Source organism: Accipiter gentilis, chromosome 31 (assembly GCF_929443795.1).
Source record: "Accipiter gentilis chromosome 31, bAccGen1.1, whole genome shotgun sequence".
Classification (NCBI taxonomy): domain Eukaryota; kingdom Metazoa; phylum Chordata; class Aves; order Accipitriformes; family Accipitridae; genus Astur; species Astur gentilis.
In genome coordinates, this window is record NC_064910.1 from 1,050,403 (window position 1) to 1,074,034 (window position 23,632).

General features: G+C 40.6%; 1 protein-coding gene across 3 annotated transcripts in view; it reads right to left on the bottom strand.

Moving 5' to 3' along the window:
• Window positions 1-23,632, bottom strand: part of COL4A1 (collagen type IV alpha 1 chain) — a 126,379-nt gene that overhangs the window by 8,189 nt on the left and 94,558 nt on the right. For 2 of the 3 annotated variants that reach the window (XM_049834054.1, XM_049834057.1), the window contains exons 29-49: window positions 23,520-23,617; window positions 23,067-23,217; window positions 22,631-22,744; window positions 22,059-22,226; window positions 21,413-21,502; window positions 20,654-20,806; window positions 17,742-17,840; window positions 17,562-17,651; window positions 16,556-16,695; window positions 15,535-15,665; window positions 15,354-15,430; window positions 14,513-14,611; window positions 13,941-13,991; window positions 11,841-12,026; window positions 11,019-11,152; window positions 7,852-7,924; window positions 7,116-7,187; window positions 5,001-5,129; window positions 2,881-2,979; window positions 2,520-2,732; window positions 836-1,013 (exon numbers count right to left, since the gene is read on the bottom strand). In XM_049834054.1, the coding sequence (XP_049690011.1) occupies window positions 836-1,013; window positions 2,520-2,732; window positions 2,881-2,979; window positions 5,001-5,129; window positions 7,116-7,187; window positions 7,852-7,924; window positions 11,019-11,152; window positions 11,841-12,026; window positions 13,941-13,991; window positions 14,513-14,611; window positions 15,354-15,430; window positions 15,535-15,665; window positions 16,556-16,695; window positions 17,562-17,651; window positions 17,742-17,840; window positions 20,654-20,806; window positions 21,413-21,502; window positions 22,059-22,226; window positions 22,631-22,744; window positions 23,067-23,217; window positions 23,520-23,617 (2,545 nt within the window). Of the gene's footprint in view, window positions 1-835; window positions 1,014-2,519; window positions 2,733-2,880; window positions 2,980-5,000; window positions 5,130-7,115; window positions 7,188-7,851; window positions 7,925-11,018; window positions 11,153-11,840; window positions 12,027-13,940; window positions 13,992-14,512; window positions 14,612-15,353; window positions 15,435-15,534; window positions 15,666-16,555; window positions 16,696-17,561; window positions 17,652-17,741; window positions 17,841-20,653; window positions 20,807-21,412; window positions 21,503-22,058; window positions 22,227-22,630; window positions 22,745-23,066; window positions 23,218-23,519; window positions 23,618-23,632 lie in introns of all 3 variants that reach the window. The other variant, XM_049834056.1, reaches the window with a different exon arrangement.

The following is a 23,632-nucleotide window of genomic DNA, read 5'->3' on the forward strand; positions in this document are numbered from 1 at the left end:
AGAGCTGATACGGATTAGAAGCAATGATGGGATCACAGTAATGCCTATATCTAATGATTATCATTTATGTTCTAAGTTCGAGATTCCCTCACCAGATTCTTATCTCATGACAGTGGTACAGTTCACCACACTCTTGCTCACACCTCTGCCTTCAGCACTGGGCATATTATGCCAGGATAGTTTTTGCTAGTGGCCTTAAAATTTAAAATGGACCAAAAGTTCAACAAGTTGGACTGATGCAGAACAGTGATGTCTGATATAAGTGCCACACCTTATGCTAGCTGAGAATCTGGAGTTATTAAAAAATAGATGATTGATTTTGCAACTGTTTCCTTTAATTCAGACAATAATGGCTGTATTCAAGCAGTATGTCCAAAACAATGGAAGAAGCCTGGCAGTCTACTGTATGATAAATAATGCTACCATTTTCAAACAAAAGGAAACTGAGCCCCAAAAAGCTTCTAGCTATGGCTAGTCAAAAAAAGAGGAATTGTTTTGGATGAGAATTGTGAATAAATTCAAACCTTTTTCTCCTTCAAAGTACATCATAGCTTTTGCAAAACATCATTTCAAAGTAAATCTTTTCATTTCAATTAGATTCAAAATAGACTACTCTATTTCTTTGGGTTTCCCCCAAAATGAATTTATTTTTGATCAAAGTCTAAACTGAAAACATGCACACTTTGAAACATTTCATCAAAGGAACTCAAACTTTAAATTTAAAAGCAGGAAATAAAAATATACAGATTAAAAGCCTTTTCCAAAAAAATAAAGTACCATATGCACTTTTCACAGGCGTCTTCATTTTGCAAACACAGCAGAACTGAAACCGTACCTGCTGATGAATGGTCTGATATTATCACCAGTGATAGGAGCCATACTCATTGGCATGGGTTCAGGAGTGGACAGCCAGTAAGAATAGTCATTCCTTGATGCAAAGTTACATACATTGTTGATATTGCAGAATAAGAAAGGCATGGTACTAAATTTACGAAGACAGCTTCCTGCTGTGCCTGAAATGTTAAGTGAAAGGTTACTTGTTAAGTCATTTTTGTTAAACCATTGCCAACTGCCAAACAAATATTCCCAGGACCAGCTAAAAAGCAGATGACACTTGCTCCAGAGGGCCCAGTTCTCTCAGAAGTGATTCCTCTTAGCTCCATAAGGAAGGAACAGGGCAAGGCAGGAATAGCCCAGTCTTGCCTGTAGAATTATGGAATAACTTAGGTTGGAATAGACCTCTAAAGGTCATCTATCCTAAACCCCTGCCAGTTAGATCAGGTTGCTTGGGTCCACCGCCAGTTGAGCTTTGAATATCTCCAAAGACAGAGACTCAACAAAGTCTCTGGGGTCCTGTTCCAATGTTTAAGCACCAGCATGGTAAAAAAAGCTTTTCTTTATGTTTCACTGGAATATCTCTCATACTTGCATCCATTGCTTCTTCTGACACTGAGCCCCTCTGAGAAGAGTTTGGGTCCATCTTCTCTACCCTCCCTATAGACAGCTGTAGACAGCAATAAAGGCCTCTCCCTAAATTTCTCGTAAGTCTGAGCAAACCCAGTTCCATCAGACTGTCCAGAACCCACTAGCCATCTTAGTAGCTAGCTGTTGTATTCACTGTGGTATATCAACATCTTCCTTGTTCTGGGACGCCCAAGTCTGGGCACAATATACCAGATGTGGTCTCACAACTGCCAAACAGATGGGAAGAATCACCTCTCTCCATCTGCTGGTTGCACTTTTGCCAATAGAGCCCAGTAGCTTGGACAGTGGAGAATGGGATAGTTGCTGCAAGGGCACACTGCTAACTCATGTTCAGTGTTGCTCCCCAGGGCTCCCAGGTCCTTTTCTGCAAAGCAGCTTTCTAGCAGTCTGTACTGCTGCTACTGGAAATAGCAGTCAGTCCCCAGTCTGTTCTGTTGCATGAGGTTATTTCATTCTAGGTGCACCCCTTTGCATTTGCCTTTACTGAGCTTCTTGAGGTTCTTCTCAGCCCTTTTCTCCAGCTTGGCTAGGTCCCTCTGAATGGCAGCTGTGCCCACTAGGGAATCAAGCATTCCTCCCAATCTGGCATTACCCACAAACTTGCTGAGAGTGCACTCTGTTGCATCACTCAAGTCATTAATAAATTCATTAAACAGTACTGGCCCAGTACTAATTCCTGAGGGACATCACTAATCAACAACCACCACTCAGACTTTGTACATCTGATCACATACACCTGAGCTTGATGGACCTACTGATATTCCACTCAGCTTATCATACTGCTTAGCCAGCCTGTATCTCGCTAATCTGACTACAAAGATACCATGGATGACCATGTCAAAGGCTGTGATAAAGACCTTCTTAAGTAAACTGACACTGTTTCCACTGTACACCAAACCATTATTTGTACCAACCTAGAAGGCATAATAAAGCACCAGCTAGCCAAGAATAATTACACAGTCTTGTTCAATACAGTTCTACAAATGAAAGAAACATTTGGTTTGTAATGAATTCTAAATTTGATCTCTACTTACCCAGATCTTGGCCATGTGCTCTTTCATTGCCTTGTACATAAAGCAAGGAGTAGCCATGGTAAATCAGCCTTGTTCCAAATGGACATGATGGTTCTTCAGTGGTTTGACTGTGTCTGGTAACAAGGAAGCCATGAGCAACAGATGGTGCACCTGGTGGGCCCATAGCCCCAGGCAGACCTTCAGGGCCAGGTGGACCAGGGAATCCTCTGGGCCCTACAATACAGAGAGTCTCCTTTTATCTCCACAGATAGCAGTACTCTGCCTACATAACTAAAGAAGTGAAATTACATACATTCACACCTAATCTCCTATGTTATTTTTCTGTGAAGGAATCAAGTCTTTGAAGAACTCATGGTCTTACCTGGAGGACCATAAGGACCAACTTCTCCTTTTTGCCCAGGTTTGCCATCAAACCCTGGACTACCAGGTGGTCCAGGTATACCTGAAGGTCCTGTCACCCCTGTTGAAAAACAAGGAGTATTTATTATTGGATATTACTTCATGTTAGTTCTGACTTTTTGGCTTTTAATACAGTATGGCACAGGCACACCTCAGCGTAAACTAAACTCATGCAGATCCAGTGTGTATATTTCAATACCTAGAGCACATATGTGGGTTACTGCAGGAGAAGTGATTATAGTAGAGAAGAACAGAGCAGTAAGCAGAGGGTGTGCTTCTAAAATGACTACTATTTGCCTGGAATATGAAAAGGAAGGGCAGCAATCTCTTTGCTCTCTGCTTATCATATGACTCAATCAAAAACAGACCATAAAAATGTAGGGTCATGAACAGTGGGAAAATCAGTATTCTCTTAGCTTCTTCCCAAACAGGTTTTCAGACATATATCATGTCTTCCCTTTATCAGTTTCTAGGGATGCTTTGAGTCCTACATAAACTCAGTAACTCTGACTTTGGGAAAAAGAAGTTAACACCATCAGCACCACACCAACATTTCTGTGGCACATCAGAAGCTTTAGGTAGTCATAGCTGTCCTTTTCCTGATCACTCAAAAAGAAATATTGTGTGCATGTATTGAACTGACTACTAGAGAAAAGCGACAGATCCCATAAAAGCAAACCCATGCTGTGTTCAATCACTGAGATATTTCATGGCTATTTCCTAGCGGACAGCAGTTGCAGAGTTGTAACCCCAAGAGCAAACTTCTATATCTATTATATTAACTAGAAAGAAGATATTCATTACATTCCACTGTAGTTCTGTCCTGGTTTCAGCTGGGATAGAGTTAACTGTCTTCCTAGTAGCTGGTACAGTGTAATGTTTTGAGTTCAGTATGCGAAGAATGTTGATAACACTGATGTTTTCAGCTGTTGCTCAGTAGTGTTTAGACTAAAGTCAAGGATTTTTCAGCTTTTCATGCCCAGACAGCGAGAAAGCTGGAGGGGCACAAGAAGTTGGCACAGGACACAACCAGGGCACCTGACCCAAACTGGCCAACGATGTATTCCATACCATGCGACATCCCATCTAGTTTAGGAACTGGGAAGTGGGGGCGGGGAATTGCTGCTCGGGGACTGGCGGGGTGTCGGTCGGTGGGTGGTGAGCTATTGCCCTGCGCATCATTTGTACATTCCAATCCTTTTATTACTATTGTTGTCATTTTATTAGTGTTATCATTATCATTATTAGTTTCTTCTTTTCTGTTCTATTAAACCGTTCTTATCTCAACCCAGGAGTTTTACTTTTTTTCTCAATTTCCTCCCCCATCCCACTGGATGGGGGGGAGTGAGTGAGCGGCTGCATGGTGCTTAGTTGCTGGCTGGGGTTAAACCACGACAAGTTCCCCATCACCTTCTTATAAAATAGTCAGGAACAAAGCTTTCCCTTAGAACTTAACAGCTTAAGAACACCCCTGAGCACCCACTCTCTGTGTCCTGTCATTCTGAAGGACTTGTGTCCTTGTGACAGCATTTCATTTGCCTTACCCTTTGCTCCATTCTCTTATTCCCTAATATGTTTAATTTTTGCAGTTCACCTTCTCTTTATAAAAATTGCAACGTCTGGACTAAGAGACAAAATCTAGGACTATGGAACAAGCTTCCTCAGGAAGCACTTTCCACTCCAAGATCAAGGTGTTTTTCCTCATGCTTGTCTTCTCCCAGAGACACACAGTAATTAAGTTTGGATTCAACACTAAGGACAGAAGATATCCTAACAAATACATCCTGGGGTAAGGATGAACAGTGTATTGCAAGTCATTCTGCTTACTGCTGATCTCAGATATTGATGTGATGACTGCAGAGTGAGAGCCTATAAAAAAATCACTAGGAAGCCATCTGTTTCTGAGACTCCTTTGAATGAGCTTCAAAAAGAAGGACTCTCCTCTTCATCGCTGACACAATTTAAGTGGCTTACAAAAAGCTGGGTAGCATTATACCAAATTCTTCTAGTGTCTAGCCTACCATTCGTCTATTTTTACATTACTTAAAATTTTTTTCCTACTGGCAAGTTAGATCCTCTCACCTTGCTGTCCTTTGGGACCTGGAAGTCCTGGGAATCCTTTGAGACCAACTGGTCCTACAGGGCCAGGTAAGCCAGGATCCCCTTTAACAAGCTGAAAAGCACCTGGCGGGCCTGGTGGGCCTTGTAAACCTGCCAAAGATAACAGAGGAAATCAGCACATATTTAGTATTGCACAATAAAAAAGTGAGAAAATAATGTTACCTTGTATTGCCATTTATGTAGTCAAGAGAATAGACAGAGCCTACAAGATACCAATTTGTCCAAGACTTTATATGTGGATTGAGTAGGGTCATACCTGTTAAGAAGCCAAACCTGAAGTTGACTGAGGGTAGAAGACAATGGGGTTCAAGGCACAGTGGGAGAAACAGCCTGGGCTGGGCCTCCGCCACTGACAAGCCTCTGGTAACATCTAAATAGCTGCACACGTTGCTGCTGGAAACCATATTGCTACTGCCTACATTACTATCTCCCACCAGACAGGGCAGAGCAGGCCCACTGATGTAGCTCTGATCAGAAGCACTGCAACCAGGGTGCGCAAACAAGGAGCGGCATCTGTTGCGGGTGGTACTGGCAGTTTGCGCGGCAGTTTGCTCAGACGAGTTGCACTCTGCCAGTTATCAGGCTGCTGCCTGCTTTGCTCAACAGCAGGCTTAGGCTGCAGCCCCGACGGTCACGCCAACTGACTGATGGCTATGCAAGCATACCCAGAAGCTCGAGGTCTCCAGGGAAATACAATTGGAAGGATGACATCTTTCAAAAGAATTACCATTTTTTAAGTGGACTCTTTTTCTAAGAGCTGTAAGGAGACTCTGACCCACTGAAAGAAAATGGTGTCCACCACCGCAACTGTAAGGCTGTGGCTGAAACGCAAACAGAAGCACTACAGCCTATCTATGCTGATGTCTCCACCCAAACAGACCTCCCAAGGACTGAAATAGCGGTCCAGACCTTAGGTTTCATGGAGTTCCCTCAGCAAGTTTGTGGATGACACAAAGCTGAGTGGTGTAGTCAATACACTAGAGGGAAAGGATGCCACCCAGAGGGACCTTGACATGCTTGAGCAGTGGGCCAATGTGAACCTCACAAAGTTCAACAAGGCCAAGTGCAAGGTCTTGCACTGGGGTCACGGCAATCCCCAATATCAGTACAGACTGGGGGATGAGTGGATTGGGAGCAGCCCTGCAGAGGAGGACTTGAGGATACAGGTAGAAGAAAAATTGGATATGAGACGGCAGTGTGTGCTCACAGCCTAGAAAGCCGATTGTATTATGGACTGCATCAAAAGAAGTGTGACCAGCAGGTCAAGGGAGGTGATTCTCCCCCTCTACTCTGCTCTCATGAGACCCCAGCTACAGTACTGCCTTCAGCTCTGGGGTCCCCAGCACAAGACAGACATGGACCTGTTTGAGTGGGTCCACAGAAAGGCCATGAAAATGAACAGAGGGCTGGAACACCTCTCCTATGAGGACAGGCTGAGACAGTTGGGAGTTGTTCAGCCTGGAGAAGAGAAGGCTCTGGGAAGACCTTATTGTGGCATTTCAATATCTAAAGGGAGCTTTTAAGAAAGACAGAGAGAGACTTTTTACTGGGGTCTAGAGTGACAGGACAAGAGGCAAAGATTTTAAACAGAAAGAGGGTAGATTTAGATTGGACCTGGGGACAAATTTTTTTTACAGGGGTGTTGAAACACTGGAACAGGTTGCCCAGAGAAGTTGTGGATGCTCCATCATTGGAAATGTTCAAAGTCAGGTTGAATGGGGCTTTGAGCAACCTGATCTAGTGAAAGATGTCCATGCCCATGGCAGTGAGGTTGGACTAGATGATCTCTAAAGGTCCCTTCCAACCCAAACCATTCTATGATTCTATGGTTCTAGTATACCATTTAAAGGTTCTAATAATGACAAAACCTCAGTATTGATTTTTCAGAGCAGGAGACAACTACGTTCATTCTCTACTCAATACTTAAATCTGACCATTCAGATGCTGATACCATGATACTTGGTTTCCTATTCTACCTTTTCACACTGAATAAAAGGCGGAGGGATATATCCATTGATTAGTCACAAATAACCATTTTAACAACATCTGGGCAAAAAGCAAGTCTTTATATTATACCTTTAGATCCAGGAAGACCTTGGTCACCTCGCTCACCCTTAAGGCCTGGGAAGCCAGGGGATCCTTTTGGACCTGAAGTCAAAGGAAATATTTACATGAAAATTCAATAATTTCTTGATTTGGAAGGATATGTGAACAATAATAATGTACGACCCCATAGTCATGTAAGGGCCACCACTTCATTTGCATAAGTACTTTTTAACTGTTTGCAAGAACAAGATACAAACAGTACTAAGTCACATAAGAAATGATGACTGAAAACAAGTTTCTCTTAATTAATGTATTTCTCTAAATTATGGGAATTACATTTTTTCTATTAATAACCGCATTTTTTTTATACACGCAGTGTTTTCATGTATATGATGGTTACAGTAGCAGCAATATAATCAACAATGGAGACATACTGAGCCTGTGTTTCCTCAAATATAGCTATAACATTTGCCTCTCCAATTCTCAAGAAAATCGTGACTGGTAATGTCTAAACAATTGATTTTACATCCACCTTTTAAAGCAAGTGCACACTTAAAATTGGCAAAGCCAGACAACAGGCAAAAGGCAAAAAACCTTGACAAAATCTTGATATTCTTGTATGCTTTTTGACGCAGCTTTCAACGTCCTATTTCAATAATTTGTAACATAGAGTCGGCATTCTTTGAGCATCTTTTTTTGAGAGAGGAAGGATATGAAAGAGACATCTTTGCATACTTTTTAGGAATATGGTAAATTTCCTTCTCACCTGGAACACCTGGAACGCCTGGAGGTCCCAGATCACCCTTTTGACCAATATCTCCTGGTAAACCAGGACTACCCTGTATAAAAGAAAAAGTGAAGTATAGTTATCCTACACCATTATGATATGACTTTCAAATAGGCTGTGTATTTTTGGAAATGTATTAAAAAAATGTTAATATGAGAGAAAAGCCATTAAGTTTAAGGAATGGTTATTCTCTACCATGATTAGATGAGAAGCTTCTCTTACAGTAACAAGCATGACACCTTGTTCTTACTAAACTATTTTTTGCCTTACAAAGATACTAGATCAGAATAAGGTCTCATTAATAGTACAGATAATAAAAAGGTGCTCAACCACAGACTATATTGCTATGAAAAACATCAGTAAGCACAAATCTCAGCAAATACTAATTTCAGTGCAGCCCCAGCAGGCGGTTGCTAGTTAGATAATTAAATGGGGTAATTCTAGACCACAGCAGACTTGAAAATATCTACATTCACATGTGGAATGAAATTAAACATGCAACAATTTATAATCCTCTGAAGATTTTTACTTTTCAACAGGGCTAAAATACTCAAGGACTTAAACACTTCAAACACAATGTGAACTCCTCCTTCTGCCTTCACTATTATAAACTGCTCCCCTGAAATTAATGATAACAAGTTCATTGGAGCCTCCCTTCAAGGAAAACCAAGCCCATATTTCAAAAGACACTGTAAATAGTCATTTAAATGACTGCCAATTTCCTTTTCTTCTTTTGCCTGTTGCAGATCATCTGCAAAAAGCTTGTAAGTATAGTTTAGTTTCTCCCTGGCTGCAGTATGGCAGTGATAGTCCCCTGTATAGTAAAATGTGGAACACAGGCAGAGGAAAGAAACAAAATCCCTTTGCTAAGTAACTTACCGATCAGAGGTTAGAGATGTGAATTAAGTACTCAGTGAAAAATAATACCAATGGTAGGATTCATCTCATCATATTTGGAGAGCAATAGAATAGACACACACAGGAGTGATTTTTCATTTGATATAAGTTAGATGTTTATATTAAGGTGAGAAGAGTGGCTCCCTACTAACGTCTAGTTCTTTCCACTGACTATAAAGGGAGAAGAGATGACTAGCTCAAAAACTGATGTCAACAGTGAGACTTCCAAAGTTAAACAAAAGAAGTGCTACCCTTGGAGTGGTAAGGGAGGTATTAATGAAGTAAGGTTCCCTGGTTTCCTTCAGTCACATAGCTACAGCATGCAGGATTGTTTAAAGAAATGGCCCTCTCTTTGTAGCATAACATGAACTTCTGTAGCACAAAACAGGAGGGCTAACATTCATTCAGAAGACAGTCATGAGTCAGAAAATCTCATTAAAGAAGTTTTTTTTTAGTAACTTTTTTTTTAGATTATAATTATAAAATGGAATTATTTATAAAAGGAGTTTATTGGAAGCTTTCCATCAAAATACTTTTTCCACAACAGTATGCAGTTTCTTAAACTTTTTTTTTCCCCATCAGATATAGCTTGGCAAACAACATTTTGTTTTGGGCCTGTTCCAAACAAAACAAAACTATTTCACTTTGTGAAAATTATGAAAATGTTTCTTATCTCATTTCAGCATTAAAATACACAGAAAACCCCATGGGATTTGTATTTCACTGTCTGATCTCCACATTCACTTTTTTTGGATAAGATTTTTGGACAAAGTGCGTCACCCATGTTGTAACAAAATCTCCTTTCTGATATAGGTTACCATGTACCTGGAGACCTGTATGAGCAACTGAGCTGTAATCAGGGCAGGAGCCTGTCACACTGCGGAGGATGAAGACATTAGAAACTTGGTATGTATCACTGGAGGAAATTTAATATTGAAATAACTCTCACTGGAGCATTTCCCACTGAGTTAACAACCCAATACTATGCATTGTGACTCAAAGATAATAACACATTTTCTTCTGACTGAAGGCATGGAATCAAAATTCTTTGGCACTTCCCATTCTTGATAAACAAACAGTCTTGGACTGGAATATCAACCTGTGAAAAGTTTTAGAATTTCCTGGGGTATAGAAATTTAGCTCTCTGCAGAAGTACTGCAAATTCTTAAAACACGGAAAATACACTGGAATGTTATTTTGAAGTTTACTACCTTCAAAGCTAGTATGGTGTGGTATGGTATGGTATGGTATGGTATGACATGACATGACATGACATGACATGACATGGTCTGGTCTCACAGATAAAAAGGCATAGCCAAGATCTAGTGTTAGAACATGGAAGCAAATCCTTAATGTCTCTGTGAAGCTACTCCTGGATGCAGAAAAGGATGCAACAGATCTTTGCATTATCAAGAATAATGTGGACCTTTCAAGTCCACTATCAGTATCCTGCTTCTCACATCAGGACCTTATTCCTGAGTCTTCCTTCTTTTTGCACACTGGGAATTTTTGAGTCATACCTACCTACTTTCTTATTCCTTTTTTCCATAAATTATTTTCTTAGTAGGAAAGAGGAAATTGAAAGTTAAAATATAGAGCATATTTTTAAGTGTGGAAAAAGGCAGCAGACACTCCAAGAGAAAGAGTATAGAAGACCAACTATTATAGGTGACTGTCCTATTCTACTTCATTCTCCCTAATATACAGAAAAGGGACTGGTTTAGACCAGGGAAAATGAATAATATATGACAATAATGTATTAATAGCATTGCCTGTTTGTATTTCTAAATCAGCAGCTATATTTCATCACTGACAGTACTGAAAGTGCACCTTATTTGAAAGGTTTCATAACAAAACCAAACAGTTCAGGTGTTTTCAGAAGGCAATTTATCGTGAAATATGCAACCTTTAAAATTAACTACTAATGCATTTGCAGGATTTATGGATGTGCTGCAGCCATCCTGTACTGTTAATACACTGTAAATTATATTCTGGGTGTTGTATGTTACCACTCACTATCTATAAATTTCTAACAAGATCATTAGCTCACTGGGACTTACTGGTAGGCAGCCTTTAAAAGGAGAGAATTGAAATGTTTTCGAACTGACTTTACATCATCATCAGTGAGTCCAAAGGCACTTTGAGCATAAAGTATCATTATTTTGAACAAGAACCATCTATGATTAATATATCCATTAATTACAAGAACCAGCTTTCCGCAAATCTGGAGTGTACTGAAAGGAACTTACTGGCAGTCCCTGGAAACCCGGATCACCTTTGACTCCTGGACTCCCAGGAGTTCCAGGCCAGCCATTGCTCCCCTGCTCTCCTTTGGCCCCTTTCAGACCTGGGGGTCCTGGTGGCCCTGTGGGACCTGGTAAACCTACAAACCAGAAGAAGGGAGTATTTAGTGGCAAAAGTAGTTCAGAGCAGTACCTGATGGAGGACAGGCTGGCTCAATCTACATATGGGCAGAATCAAAGTAACTATCGTAACAACATTTCAAGAAAATAAGTAGGAGAATCTGTTGCAGGGAGGTCCGTCTGACTCCCCATCTGACTGGACATCTATCATTGATCAGCCTGTGGCTGATGGAAAATAGTGGAGAGTTTTCTATATGTGCAGAACAAACAGATGGTATGTTCTCAGGTATGAACATGCTAGAGACATATTGCAGCTCTGCGCTCCTCTCCTCCTTAGCCTCTAGCACAGGGCCGCTGCCAAGGTAAGGCCACACTGGGCCGTTTTTAAACACATTAACACTCCAGGAACATGTATGTATGGGAACATACAGCCATGGCTGCCTCAAAACAGTAACTAAAGTCCAGAGGGAAACATGGAAATGGGAAGCAAACTTCTCAACATCAGAAGGACTTCTGGACAAAACCAACTGCCTGAGGACGTAAAATCAGCCTGTTCTAGGACATAATGCCAAACTGCCTGTGAAGGGGAGCTTTTCTCTGATCTGTGACAAGAGGATAAGCAAGCATATGCAATATTGATGACATTATTAATTAATTAGGTGCGCTTTGATTAACAGCAGTACATTAATCCTACAGATAAAGAATTACCTGGAAGGCCAGGTTGGCCTTGGGGTCCTCTGTCTCCTTTAGGGCCCTCAATTGCACTTCCTGGTAGTCCAGGGAGACCTTGGCTGCCCTTAGGGCCTGGCGGACCAGCATATCCTGGTTCTCCTTTCAGGCCTGGGATCCCCGGACTTCCGGGGGATCCCGGGAAACCCACATCACCTTTCGCACCTAAGATTTGAAACAACCCCCCAAACGTGATTAGAGAAAGGGTCACAATCACTGAAACCTTCTGCCTTATTATCCATTCAGAGTAAGATTTATTCCTTAAGAAAATACTGACCTTGTCTTTATACATTTGTGTAAAAATGAAAAACTTTAGGAAAACTGCATTATTCTCCACATTATGGCATAAGTATGAGGAAAAGAGTAGTTTGACTGACATATCTTTCCTTAGCTAAACTGATCACTGGGCTATTTTAATTTACTCTAAAAATAGATGAACATTCAGCATCTCTCTGTCAGTCCTTCCACAAGGAATATGAAGTCCCCAAACCCTTACTCCATTGCAATTATTGTTGTCATAGCTGAGTAATGGATGTTTTGCTTGACTAAGCACAAAAGGAATTGCTCCTGGAGAAAACTGGAATTTTTTTTTTTACTAAGATCTAGATTTAGACACTTACTACTTACTTTCAGGCTTGCACGAATAGTTAACATTTGCAATTCAGTTGAATTTTAGATCATGATTGAGCAAAAAGAATATAGATGAGCTGGTATAAGTACAATAATAAGAGAAACAAGATGTATAAAGAACACTATTGCTGGCTCTTTGCCTATACAGAACAGGGTCTTTAAATCCTGGAGTTGTTTCTTTGGAACTACAATACATTTGGAACACAAACGATGTCAGTTGGATATCTATTTAGTCTAAACCCAGATATTTTTAAATGAGCTGTGCTGACAAAATGAGAGAGATGGGTAAAGTGAGAGAAGTGCTCTCATAATCTAGCATTCTACATGCCTTACTGAGCTATGATTAGAAAATTTGTTTATTAAAGTTATTTCTCTAACATTAAGGCTTTCTCAGCAGTTAATGACTGTTAATTACTCTGAGATTATAAATAGAAGTTATTCTACAATTCTGGTTTATCGCTTTTGATTGTCCACACAAGTTTCCTGTATTTATAGAATGAATGAGTGAGGTAGGGCATTGGTACTTCAAGCTATGAAAGTTCTTCAAAATCTGCCATGCTGTGTTAATTTCATAGATGGACTAGTTGAATCTTTTTTGTTTTCTGGAAGTTTAAAATTGAAAATCCTTTAATTGTACACAATTTCCTTTATCAGCAGCAGCCTGATATTTCTTCACTACTGTATCTATTGCAGTCTAGTGTCTAGGACATACTTATTTCATAAAATGGAGCATGGTGCATTACAGACACCTTGAACAAGCACTGACTCAAGCCAATCAAGCCGTTCTCACAGCACAGTGTAGTGACACACTTTGTGAAGATCACAAGTGTTCTTGAAATTGTGATAGCTATGTGCCTGTACCCAAGCTACTAAGTCCTGAGTCCAGGTAATAACAATTTTCAGTAAGATCTCATCAGGTCTCTGCTATGTTTTGCATCTCTGCACCATGCTCCTGTGCATAGCTTAGACATGCTCTACTGAGCTATAGAGAATAACTATTTTAGCAATGAATAAAATTGCATCTGGGCTGCAGGACACTCAGGTGAGAAAAAATACTGCAGTAACCTGGCCATGAAACTGCTGCCTTTAGCTGTCTGGTGCACAGAGCCTCACTAGACTTTGATTCTTGCAAAATTAGTAGGAAAACAGAAATACTTGGAGTCAAAAGCACAGCACACAAATACAGGAGTTATTTATATTACCTCATCACAGCACAGCTTGCAGTAAATTCCACACTATGAATAATTACCTATTTTAGGGCATATCTAACTCATGTCCAAGATGCTGCCACTGTAACAGAAATTAGTATTTGAGCCTCTCAGAGTTTCTGCCTGCTCTGAAAAGGTATAGCATGTAAAAGAATGAAGTAGAAAGTATGTCTGAATTCCAGAATTATGTTTATAGTATGTTGGGAGGGAGGTTTGCTGCTTGTTTAAAGAAGTGTTTTACCTTTATCTCCCTTTGCACCGGGAAATCCTGGAAGTCCTCTACCTGGAATACCTGTAATATAAAGGCAGCAAAAAATTAGAAGATGAGACAGTACTTAAATTTAAGCTGTAATGAACAAAACTCTATTAAGCAAATACAAAATCTAAATAAATGGTTTATGCAAAAGTTCTTCAAGGCAGAGACTGTCTTTGTTATGTATTGGTATTGTATCTAGCATAATTGGTCTTGTATGACTGAAAATCCTACCCTAAGAAAAGGCAAGCCTGCTCCATTATTTCACAGCTAAGTTGCAGACTGAAATTAATTCCAAAACATGCCAATTCTTTAAAGTATTGCCAGCTCTTGTGAAAGAAGTTCTTTCAAGATTACACTGATTAAACACAGTTGCTCATCCAAATGATCAGCTTTGCAATGATGGATGATAGCAGTTTGCAAGACCCTATACTAACTTTATTTTCTAGGGTTCCATCCAAAGTACCTCAAATCAAGCACACCCCTTTACCAGCTACTCTTGTGTAGCCTGTCTCTGTGCATTTTTGCACCCCATAAACTTAACATGACAATCACAGTACCTTGTTCACCCTTTGCACCAGCTGCACCTGGAATCCCATCATAACCTGGTTCACCTTTCTGTCCAATGGAACCAGCAGGACCCGGAACGCCAGGTTCACCTGAAAAATCATTGCCATTTTCATGTCACCTATGAATCATCAGTCTTTTTTTTTTTTTTTTCACGTTTTTTTCCTCTAAAGAAAAGCTTTACTTATTCTTTTGCTCCCACAGAGACGAAGCAGATACTGCATGATGACTTCAGTGTGACTTTTTGCTGAGGTTACTTCTGAATTAAATCAGTGTGAGACAGGGCTCAAATATTACAGATTTTGACATAGCTAATTATCATGAATCTTAATGAGTTCAGAGTGCAGGAACTCCAGCAAAGGCTTGTGAATAATACAGCCCATTGTCCAATGAGATGTGTCCTGCACCCAGTAAACTAAGAACACAAAGCTCCAAGTTAAAAAATGTTGTTACACTCACAACAGCAAAATAGTGCCTCTTTAACATCTGTGTAATGATGCTAATGTGGTGATTCAGGTTTGGGCCCATGGATCACTTTATTGTTTTTAAATTAACTCAGAAATCACAGAACTAATGGCTGTAGCAACAACCAGTCTTGTGGAAGGTGGTAAAATCTCTTCCACAAACAGTGCAAAAGTAGTGTTAGCCCCACACTACACTGACTCAGATTTACCTGGGAAGCAGCACTGTCTGTTTTTGCTTATGAAATGAACAAATGTACCAGTAAATATCTCAGCCAAAATGAATGTAGAATGCCACAGTATTTGTTTTAGCCACTGCCTGAAGGTGAACAATACTTTAAGTAGCATTTAGTGTTTTGTATTTCTTTTCTACCTGGTTCTCCTTTTAAACCTGGAATGCCACTTAAGCCAGGAAGTCCTTTTTCACCCTTTTCTCCCTGGCGGCCAGGGCTCCCTAAAGAAAGGAAGACAACATGGGTTTACATGCAGGATATTTGGTGTAAGTTTCACATTAACTTTTCGCTGCAATTTCTGTTTTATTTAAGCATAAACACTTGCCTGGAAATCCTGCCATGCCAGGGGATCCTTTGGGACCTGGGGCACCCGGCATTCCAGGAATTCCTGCACTACCCTTTTCACCCTTATCTCCAGATAAACCTGGACTACCCGTTCTTCCTGGTTCTCCCTAGAAGAAGCAGCACACATTATAAAATCCACACATTAATTCTGAAACAGCTTTTTCCATTTGCAATGCTAGGTGTCACCCCTCTTATCCATCATACTTATAAAGAATTTCATTCTTTTTCCATTTAGAAACAAAGTAATTTAGGATTAAATTTGCCATTAAATTCCACTATGAGAATTACTGACTTTTCTAGGAATTGCTTAATACCTACATATGAAAATGAGTAGTTTTCTATGCATTTTTATAATGGTTTTTACAAAGTCTTTTCCAAATTAGCCTCTTAAGTTACTTATTACACTTAATAATCTTCAAAATATCTTTTGTCAAGTCTTCAGCAAGTGTGCTACCAGATTAGTAAGTTTTATTTTTACAATTTTTACTCATAAATTCATGATTACTGTTATTGTATAGCTAGGAAAAGGAATGTGAAACAAATGAGAATCCTATTAGAGATTAAATTAACTTTACACACAGTATTAATACAGTTCTTTTTTTCAGTAATATCTGAGCATTTTATAGGTTTTTCCAGCTTCCCAGTATCTCAGTAAAAGTACAGTAACACTATTTCAGTGTGATTATTTGCTCTGTTTGTAAGAAGCCCTTTTCACTTTATTTACTTAGTATTTTTAAAAGTTATTCCCTTACCTCACATTTCTAGCACTGTAAATTAGCCTATTCTGAAGAGACAGAATAAATAAGAAGCCTGGACATAATGGTCCCATCAAACAGAATGCATCTAAACCTGCACATATGCACACCTTTCAAGTTTTTTATCAGGTATTTAAACGAGCATAATAGAAAATATAATAAAATAGCTTAAAAGGTCAACAGCATCTTTTCAAATGAGTTACTTGGTAGACAGACAATTAAATCCTTAGGGGTGTAAATACCTTCTCACCAGGAGACCCTGGAAAGCCAATTCCAGGAAAACCTGGTGCTCCTTTGTCTCCTTTTTCACCTTTCTGCCCAGGAAACCCTGGTGTGCCTGGTGAACCTGGTACTCCTGGCAGACCCTTTTCTCCAGGTGTTCCTAGCAAGTGAAAAGGAAAAATAGGTGTATCGGAACTAGTGTACCCTGGCAGTGTTGACAATGACTTTTCAGTGTTGCCTTAGCTATTCAGAAAAGTAATGTAACTCACTAAAATAGCCTGTAAATTAACTTTTGAGATTCACTCTCTAAATGGGACTTTTTATGGGAAGATAAGCTCTCCTCATAGAAGGTTGTAATCTTAGATTCAGAGCAAACAGAACTCTTGCTAAAAATATGATTTGAATAAAAGTTTATGTTGATTTGAATAATTTCTAACAGGACCACAGTGAGAAAGGGACTCTGCTGTAGCAAATTTTTCTGTCCCCCTTTATCATTTCAGTCTTTCACCTTTAATTTCCTAAATATGCTAGGCACAAGGCCATCTGAATGGAGACAAAGCTTCTGTGTTGAGATATAGGTTCTTCCCCATTCTGTTCTTTACCAATCCCCTCCACAACAACACTCTTCCCAGACCACTACAGTTTGTAATTAACATGCAGTACACAGCAACTCACCAAACTTTTTAGAAGGGGGAAAATACATAAGAACCTTAATGCAGTTCACACACTAGCAGACAGACACAGACAGACAAAAGGTATCACTTGAAAAACTGCCTGTCTGCAACAAATACACAAATCCTACACATCCAGCTAAAGGATTTGTATGTAGAAACTTAGGAAACCATCCTATTATTTGTATATCACAACAGGATTGAGAAAGCAATGTCCCAAAAGCCTGAAGTTCAGACACTGCAAATAGTGCAACCGTTCAGTAGATCTACACCAACAAATACTCCATACAGGTGTCTCATAATGTTGTATATTAACTTGAGGAAAAAATAATGAGAAATTCCCAGCAATCAGTACCTGGCAAACCCATTTCACCAACTGATCCTTTTTGTCCTGGAATTCCTGGATCCCCTGGGAACCCTGGTGGGCCCTGATCACCTTTTGGTCCTACAGACAGCAGAGAAATTAGGAGTCCCATTAGTCAACGAGGTTTAAAATACTGCTGAACAGTCTCTCTGTTGCTAGCTTCAGACATACCTGGATGTCCTGGAGTACCAGGTTCACCATCCCTCCCTGGAATTCCTGGTTCTCCATATTCCCCACGTAACCCTTTTTCTCCTGTTGCTCCATGGTCCCCTGGACACCAAGAAAACAAACACAGTGAGATCGGTTTTATCAAAATTTACTGTAATGCCATATAATAATTCTTCTAGTTAATTTTTGATCACTGTTGCTTCTCTCTGCTGAACAACGAAATGGCTAAATTCAAGCTTCGTACATTGTACAGTAGAGTCACACTTGAGTAAAACACAACTCTCCAGTGAGTAAATCAGGGCTAGGGAAAGGCTGCAAACTATTACAATTTTACAGGTGTCTGTGCAAATTTCAAGGCAAGTTATATCTTTAAAAGAAATTGCAAATGGACATGTGTTTGAGTTAGATTAATGAGTTACTTCAGAAGTGCCAGACAATATCAGGTATAAGAGAAATGATTGATTTGACTGTTCTGCTGTCTAAAAAGGTACATGTGAACAACCAGTTCACAGCCAGAAAATCGCTGTTTCCTCAGTTTATCTAATGTTAAAGCATCCTCATCATTCCAGAAGGCTCCACGTCTTATTCTGTGGTGTGTCTCTTCTCCAGCTTTAAGGTCCAAGCTTTTTGGTCATAACTCTTTCTGTTAGTGTTTCATATAGGTGCAGGACAACAAGTTACTGAAGATAGCTCGCTGAACGTTTTTAAATAAGTGGATCTTATTAAAAACATCCCAAGATGTCCAATAACCAAATTTTTTCATTAAACACCACTGACAATCTCCCAGAAAAATACTGTGTCTTCTCTGCAGTTTGTATTTTAGAAGCTTATAAAACATTACTGTGATATTTAAGTCTACAGAGATGAAGGCAGCTAACAGATCAGCAAAGTTATGGAGTACAATTAGGTTATTTTTCTCTGCTGGTACTAAGTATCTTTGAGTTGAAGAGGATGAGATGGGCAGAATAATAGCAGAGATTTGCAGGCGGGGGTCTGTTTGGAACCTACCTGTCCAGGCTGTGTGAGCCAGGCCAATCTGTAGACTGTGTGTGGTCAGGAAAAGGTAGAGCATACAAGTTTGCAAGCATGCATTATTAGTGCTGGATTGATGAAGAAGTTAGAAACCAAAGAAATAAACCATTTGAATTTCTCAGCAAAGGCTTCGTTATATGCATGTAACCAGTGTGCCTAATTTGGATTTCTGGAAAGGAGATAAAACTAATTATCAGTCAGTCAACCCACAGGTGAAGAGTAGATAAGAAAGTAATGAAAAACAACCTATGTGGATTTGTTTTAAAGCTTTCCATGCACCATATGTATCAAGATCAGAAACAAATGAGAAAAATTAATCTAGATTAAATCTTTATAGGCTGGGAGCCTCATCAAATACAAAAGCGCTCTCAGAAGCCGCTTCTCATCTTAGAGGCAGATACACTTTACACTTGCTTCTCCCCTCCCCTGCAGTCCCTGGCTGGCCAAGCTGGGAGGCACTGCCTATCCACATGCCTAGGTTTCTCCGAGACCAACCAGGACACAGGAGCCCAGGTCTCGTTCTGACAAGTAGTCAGGACATGGAGATAAGAGGTACCTAATCTGGGCAACTCTCCTGTTCCCACAGTTCAAATATAACATGGTATAGTTACTGGTAATTCACTGTCAAACTGGAAAGTAGTCGCAAGCGCTCTGTCCTGGGCCCAACAGAGAATACACTGATGAAACGTACAGATGACACTAAACTGAAAAGGCTTGAAAAGAGGACAGGATTAGACTGCAGAAGGGTTTTGAAGAGTTGGAGTAAAGGTTGAAAATCAACATCATGCAATTCAAAGTGTAATACACCACATATGTGGTAAGGAGAAGTCAAAAGCATGCATACGAAATGAAAAACGACTGCATAGGCAGCAGTCCAGAAGTGAAGGACTAAGGATTATAGCTAATCACAAACTGAGTCGGCTGTTGTTTCAAGAAAGGGAAATTTCATTCTAGCATGGCCTAAGTACTTCACTTGTTTCAGCAAAATGCACTCTAACAAGGGTGCAGCCAAACTGGGGGAAGTCAGAAAGGCTAACAAGAATGATAATTATTTCAGAAAACGTGATATCCAATGAAAGGCTGAAGGATTTGGTTCAGGGAAATGGAAAACTATGTGATCTCGGCAGCTCTCTTCTAAGCCCTACAATTCTGTTTTAACTAAACACGTTATCATTTATTTAAAAACTCTTATGAGAGTTTTTAATACAAAGTAAATCTTAATAAAAAAAGGACAAATAATAAAAATATACGAAACGTACACTATGTTTTCTTTGAAAATAAAAACAGGAGAACAACGAAATTTTCATGTAGCAGTAAAAATAAAAATCCAAGAAGAATGTGTTGCCTAAAACCCCTAGTATCTCTACCACCATTAAGTTCCTAAGTAGAAAGCTGATTGCCTTTCTCCTGCATATTTCCAGATGTTTCTAAACTGACATAGGTTGATCTCTTGGTATCAGTGGCATACATGTGTGCCAAAGAAGGCTGCCTACTTTTTATTACAGTATCCGTCGGTCTTCACGGCCACAACAGTGTTTCCACTATATGTTTTACAGGAAAGACAGCTATTCTCTTCTGGCAAGCCATAGTTTCTACTTTTAAAATTCCTTTTCTTTTGAAAGTCTTCTGGTAAGAGGGAAAATGGATTTTATAAGGGCAAATTGAACCTCCTCTATCCAACCAAAACCCCTTCTGTCTGTGATTAATCTTTGTTTCTATGGAGTTGAAAACTGGAAAAATATCTGCATTTGTTGTGTGAAATTCTTTAATCTTATTTTAAAAACTGTTGTCTAAAACTAAGATACAACTGAACTCACAAGCATTGCTGCTTAACAGTATATGAGCGTTAATTACACTTATCCACAGTTAGAGATTAAAATTACCTTTTTCTCCTGGATCTCCTTTTTGGCCTTTGAGACTAACCATGTCCATAGTGTCCATCGTTCCAGGTTTTCCTGGGAGACCAGCTTCACCTTTATCTCCTTTGACACCAGGATCACCGTGAGGTCCAACTATACCTTTGAAACCTTGGCTACCTATAGAGGGATAGCACAGAATATTGTAATGGCACATAAAACTTTTCAAAAATATGTAGTAGACAACAAAAAATGCAATTAGCTATTTATTCAAACTTTGAGCACTGAATACCATGCTCTGGAACATCTCATTTATGTAATATGAAGGTTTTTTATACCAGGACTTCACAATAGCTCTGCCAAAAAAGTTGACATGTTTTTCTTGCTTCACAGCCATTAATTTTAGACTCTCAAAACAATAGGGATAGGAGTTTGGCAGTAATACAGGGCATTATTTGAAGGATTTAATTAAGACCTTCCTGCTGGCTTTTAATAATTTCAAACACAGTGTTTTTCTTGGAGTAATATCTATGGCATCCTCGCACCCAGCAAACCCATACGTTGTTGAAGAACAGATCAAAAATCCTGGCTCAGTGCCCAAATACATGACTGGTCCTAGGATATGGCTTTCTAAATTACACTATTTCTAACTTACAGGGAAGTTACTTGACATAAAACATTCCTTAGGCCAAGCATACTCCTTATATTTGGTTATTTCCAGACTTGTCTTCTGTCGGGAAAAAGATAGATTTTACAATTTTGATTTTGAGAAAATCTCTCTCTTACCTTTTTCACCAGGCAACCCTCGATCTCCAACTGGTCCAGGAGTTCCTGGCAATCCAGGAGTTCCCATAACTCCCATTTCTCCTTTGGCTCCTGAAACCAAAGTGAAAAAGTGAATAACAGAAATAAAGCAAGCAGTATAAAGAAGTACAAGAAATGGAATTATTTACTCCCTATCATATTAGGAATTGCACTACTAAAGGACAAATGGGATAAAGAAGGTGATTAATCTAAAATAGCCTGACAGAGAAAACAACAGTAAAAACAGTGTTATGAAAACCAGAATAAAACACCCTTTGTAATGGGTTTTTGACAGATTCTTAAAACTTCCTATGACAGTAAACAGTGCTGTCATTAACAAAGGCATTATTAAAACCACATTCTGTCACTGAAACTGTGCAGAATAATCTCCTTTCATTATTACAGGCTAAAGGCTAGTTCCTGCAAGTCGCTGGATTTGATCCACCGAAGGACTTGAGTAGCAGTTCAGTTACACATGGACAGAGCTGCTTTACTGACATCAGCCCATGTGGTTTCCCAAGCTTGGACTCTTTGATGGATCAATTGCTAACCGAGTGAAAGGGCATGCTGCCACAGCTTAATAAAACAGTTGTCAAAGATGCTGGTTTCCGAGGGAAAAGACGTTTACCTGCCGATCCTTTCTGTCCAATGGCCCCCTGCGGACCCGGCAGACCGGGTAACCCCACAGATCCTGGTACTCCCGGCTGGCCCTGGCTACCTTTATCGCCTTTCGGTCCTGGCATATCTAGACCTGGGATACCAGGGAAGCCCCTTTCTCCTTTTATTCCAGGGAATCCTAGGAGAAACAGAAGATACAGGATTAGTCCTTAACGGAGCACGGGGAACACCGTTAACAAGAATTTCTGATAATGTCCACCTGTGGTTCAGAAATTACATGGCATGAAGAATGCTCAAAGCCAGACAGCAGAAATAGTCCTCACTTTCTGAGTGAGGCTTTGACCCTATATATACTACCCACCAACGACCTGAGGAGATGGGAGAAAATGGCCGGCGTTTCCTCAGGAGGCCTCGCCCTGCGTTTTGTCCCAGACGGAGGCGACCCGCTGACATGCCTCCCCGTGCACCCCCACCGACCTCGCACCACAAAACGGTTCGCGAGCAACGCTGTTACCAACGCCAACATCCATCTATGCCAGAAGTCTGCTCTGAAGCACTGTGGTGGGAGTATTCTCCTCTCACCTGGCGGTCCCTGGGGTCCCGGCTGCCCAGCGGGTCCCGGCAATCCCTGGGGGCCCAGCCCCGGCGCGCCCGGAGGGCCCTGTGAGCCTTGCAGTCCTGGGAGGCCGGGGTCGCCTGCGGGGAGACAGAGACATGGGCCGAGCGTCCTCCGACGTTTGCTGAAGATGCTAGACAAGGCGTTTTGGAAGCACTTGGCCAACAAAGACCTCATTTCAGCCTCTAACACCGCCTGCCTGGGCTCGGAGGAAGGGCTGCTTTGCTGCTAGCATTTGCTCCTGGTGGTTGGTAGGAGAAAACGAAGGGAAGGAAAAAGGGCAATACCCTGAGGTAACAGTAGGGTATCTCAGTGGTGAATAGACTTCTTTTCTGCACCTACAGGGGAGCGACTTTAAAAAAGAAATAGAAATAGAGAGCTGTCTTTTTCAGGCGATGTTACCTCTGAATCCTTGCTGTCCCGGGACGCCTGGGAAGCCTTGCTCTCCACGTAAGCCAGGCAGTCCGGGATTTCCCTTTTCTCCAGGGATGCCAGCTGGGCCTGGGGGGCCTGGCAACCCCTTAGGGCCAGGGAGACCCACACCAGGTTCACCCTAGCCAAAGAAACACAACAGATTGGGAATCAGCACATCAAAACCAAGAATTCATTCACTGACTGTATTATTTAAATCACTCAGAGGCAGAGTCCTATACGTGACTTTTGGGGAAAGCCATAAGCCCGTTAGCATTAATGTCAAGCATTCATCCTTCTGCTCTGTTCCTTTGTGTGCATAGTGGGAAACATAAGATGAAAGATGGTTTGGCCAACTTTTTTGCTTTTAAAGAGCAGGATCTTTGCACACACTTCTGTTAACATGGGCGGTCACAGATAACAGTATCAGCAGCTGACACCTACTTTTTGACCTTGTAAACCTGGTGCACCTGGCAAACCATCCAGGCCACGGCTTCCCGGAGTCCCCGGCAGACCAGGAGAGCCAGACTGACCTTGGAAACCTATAAAACAAAAAA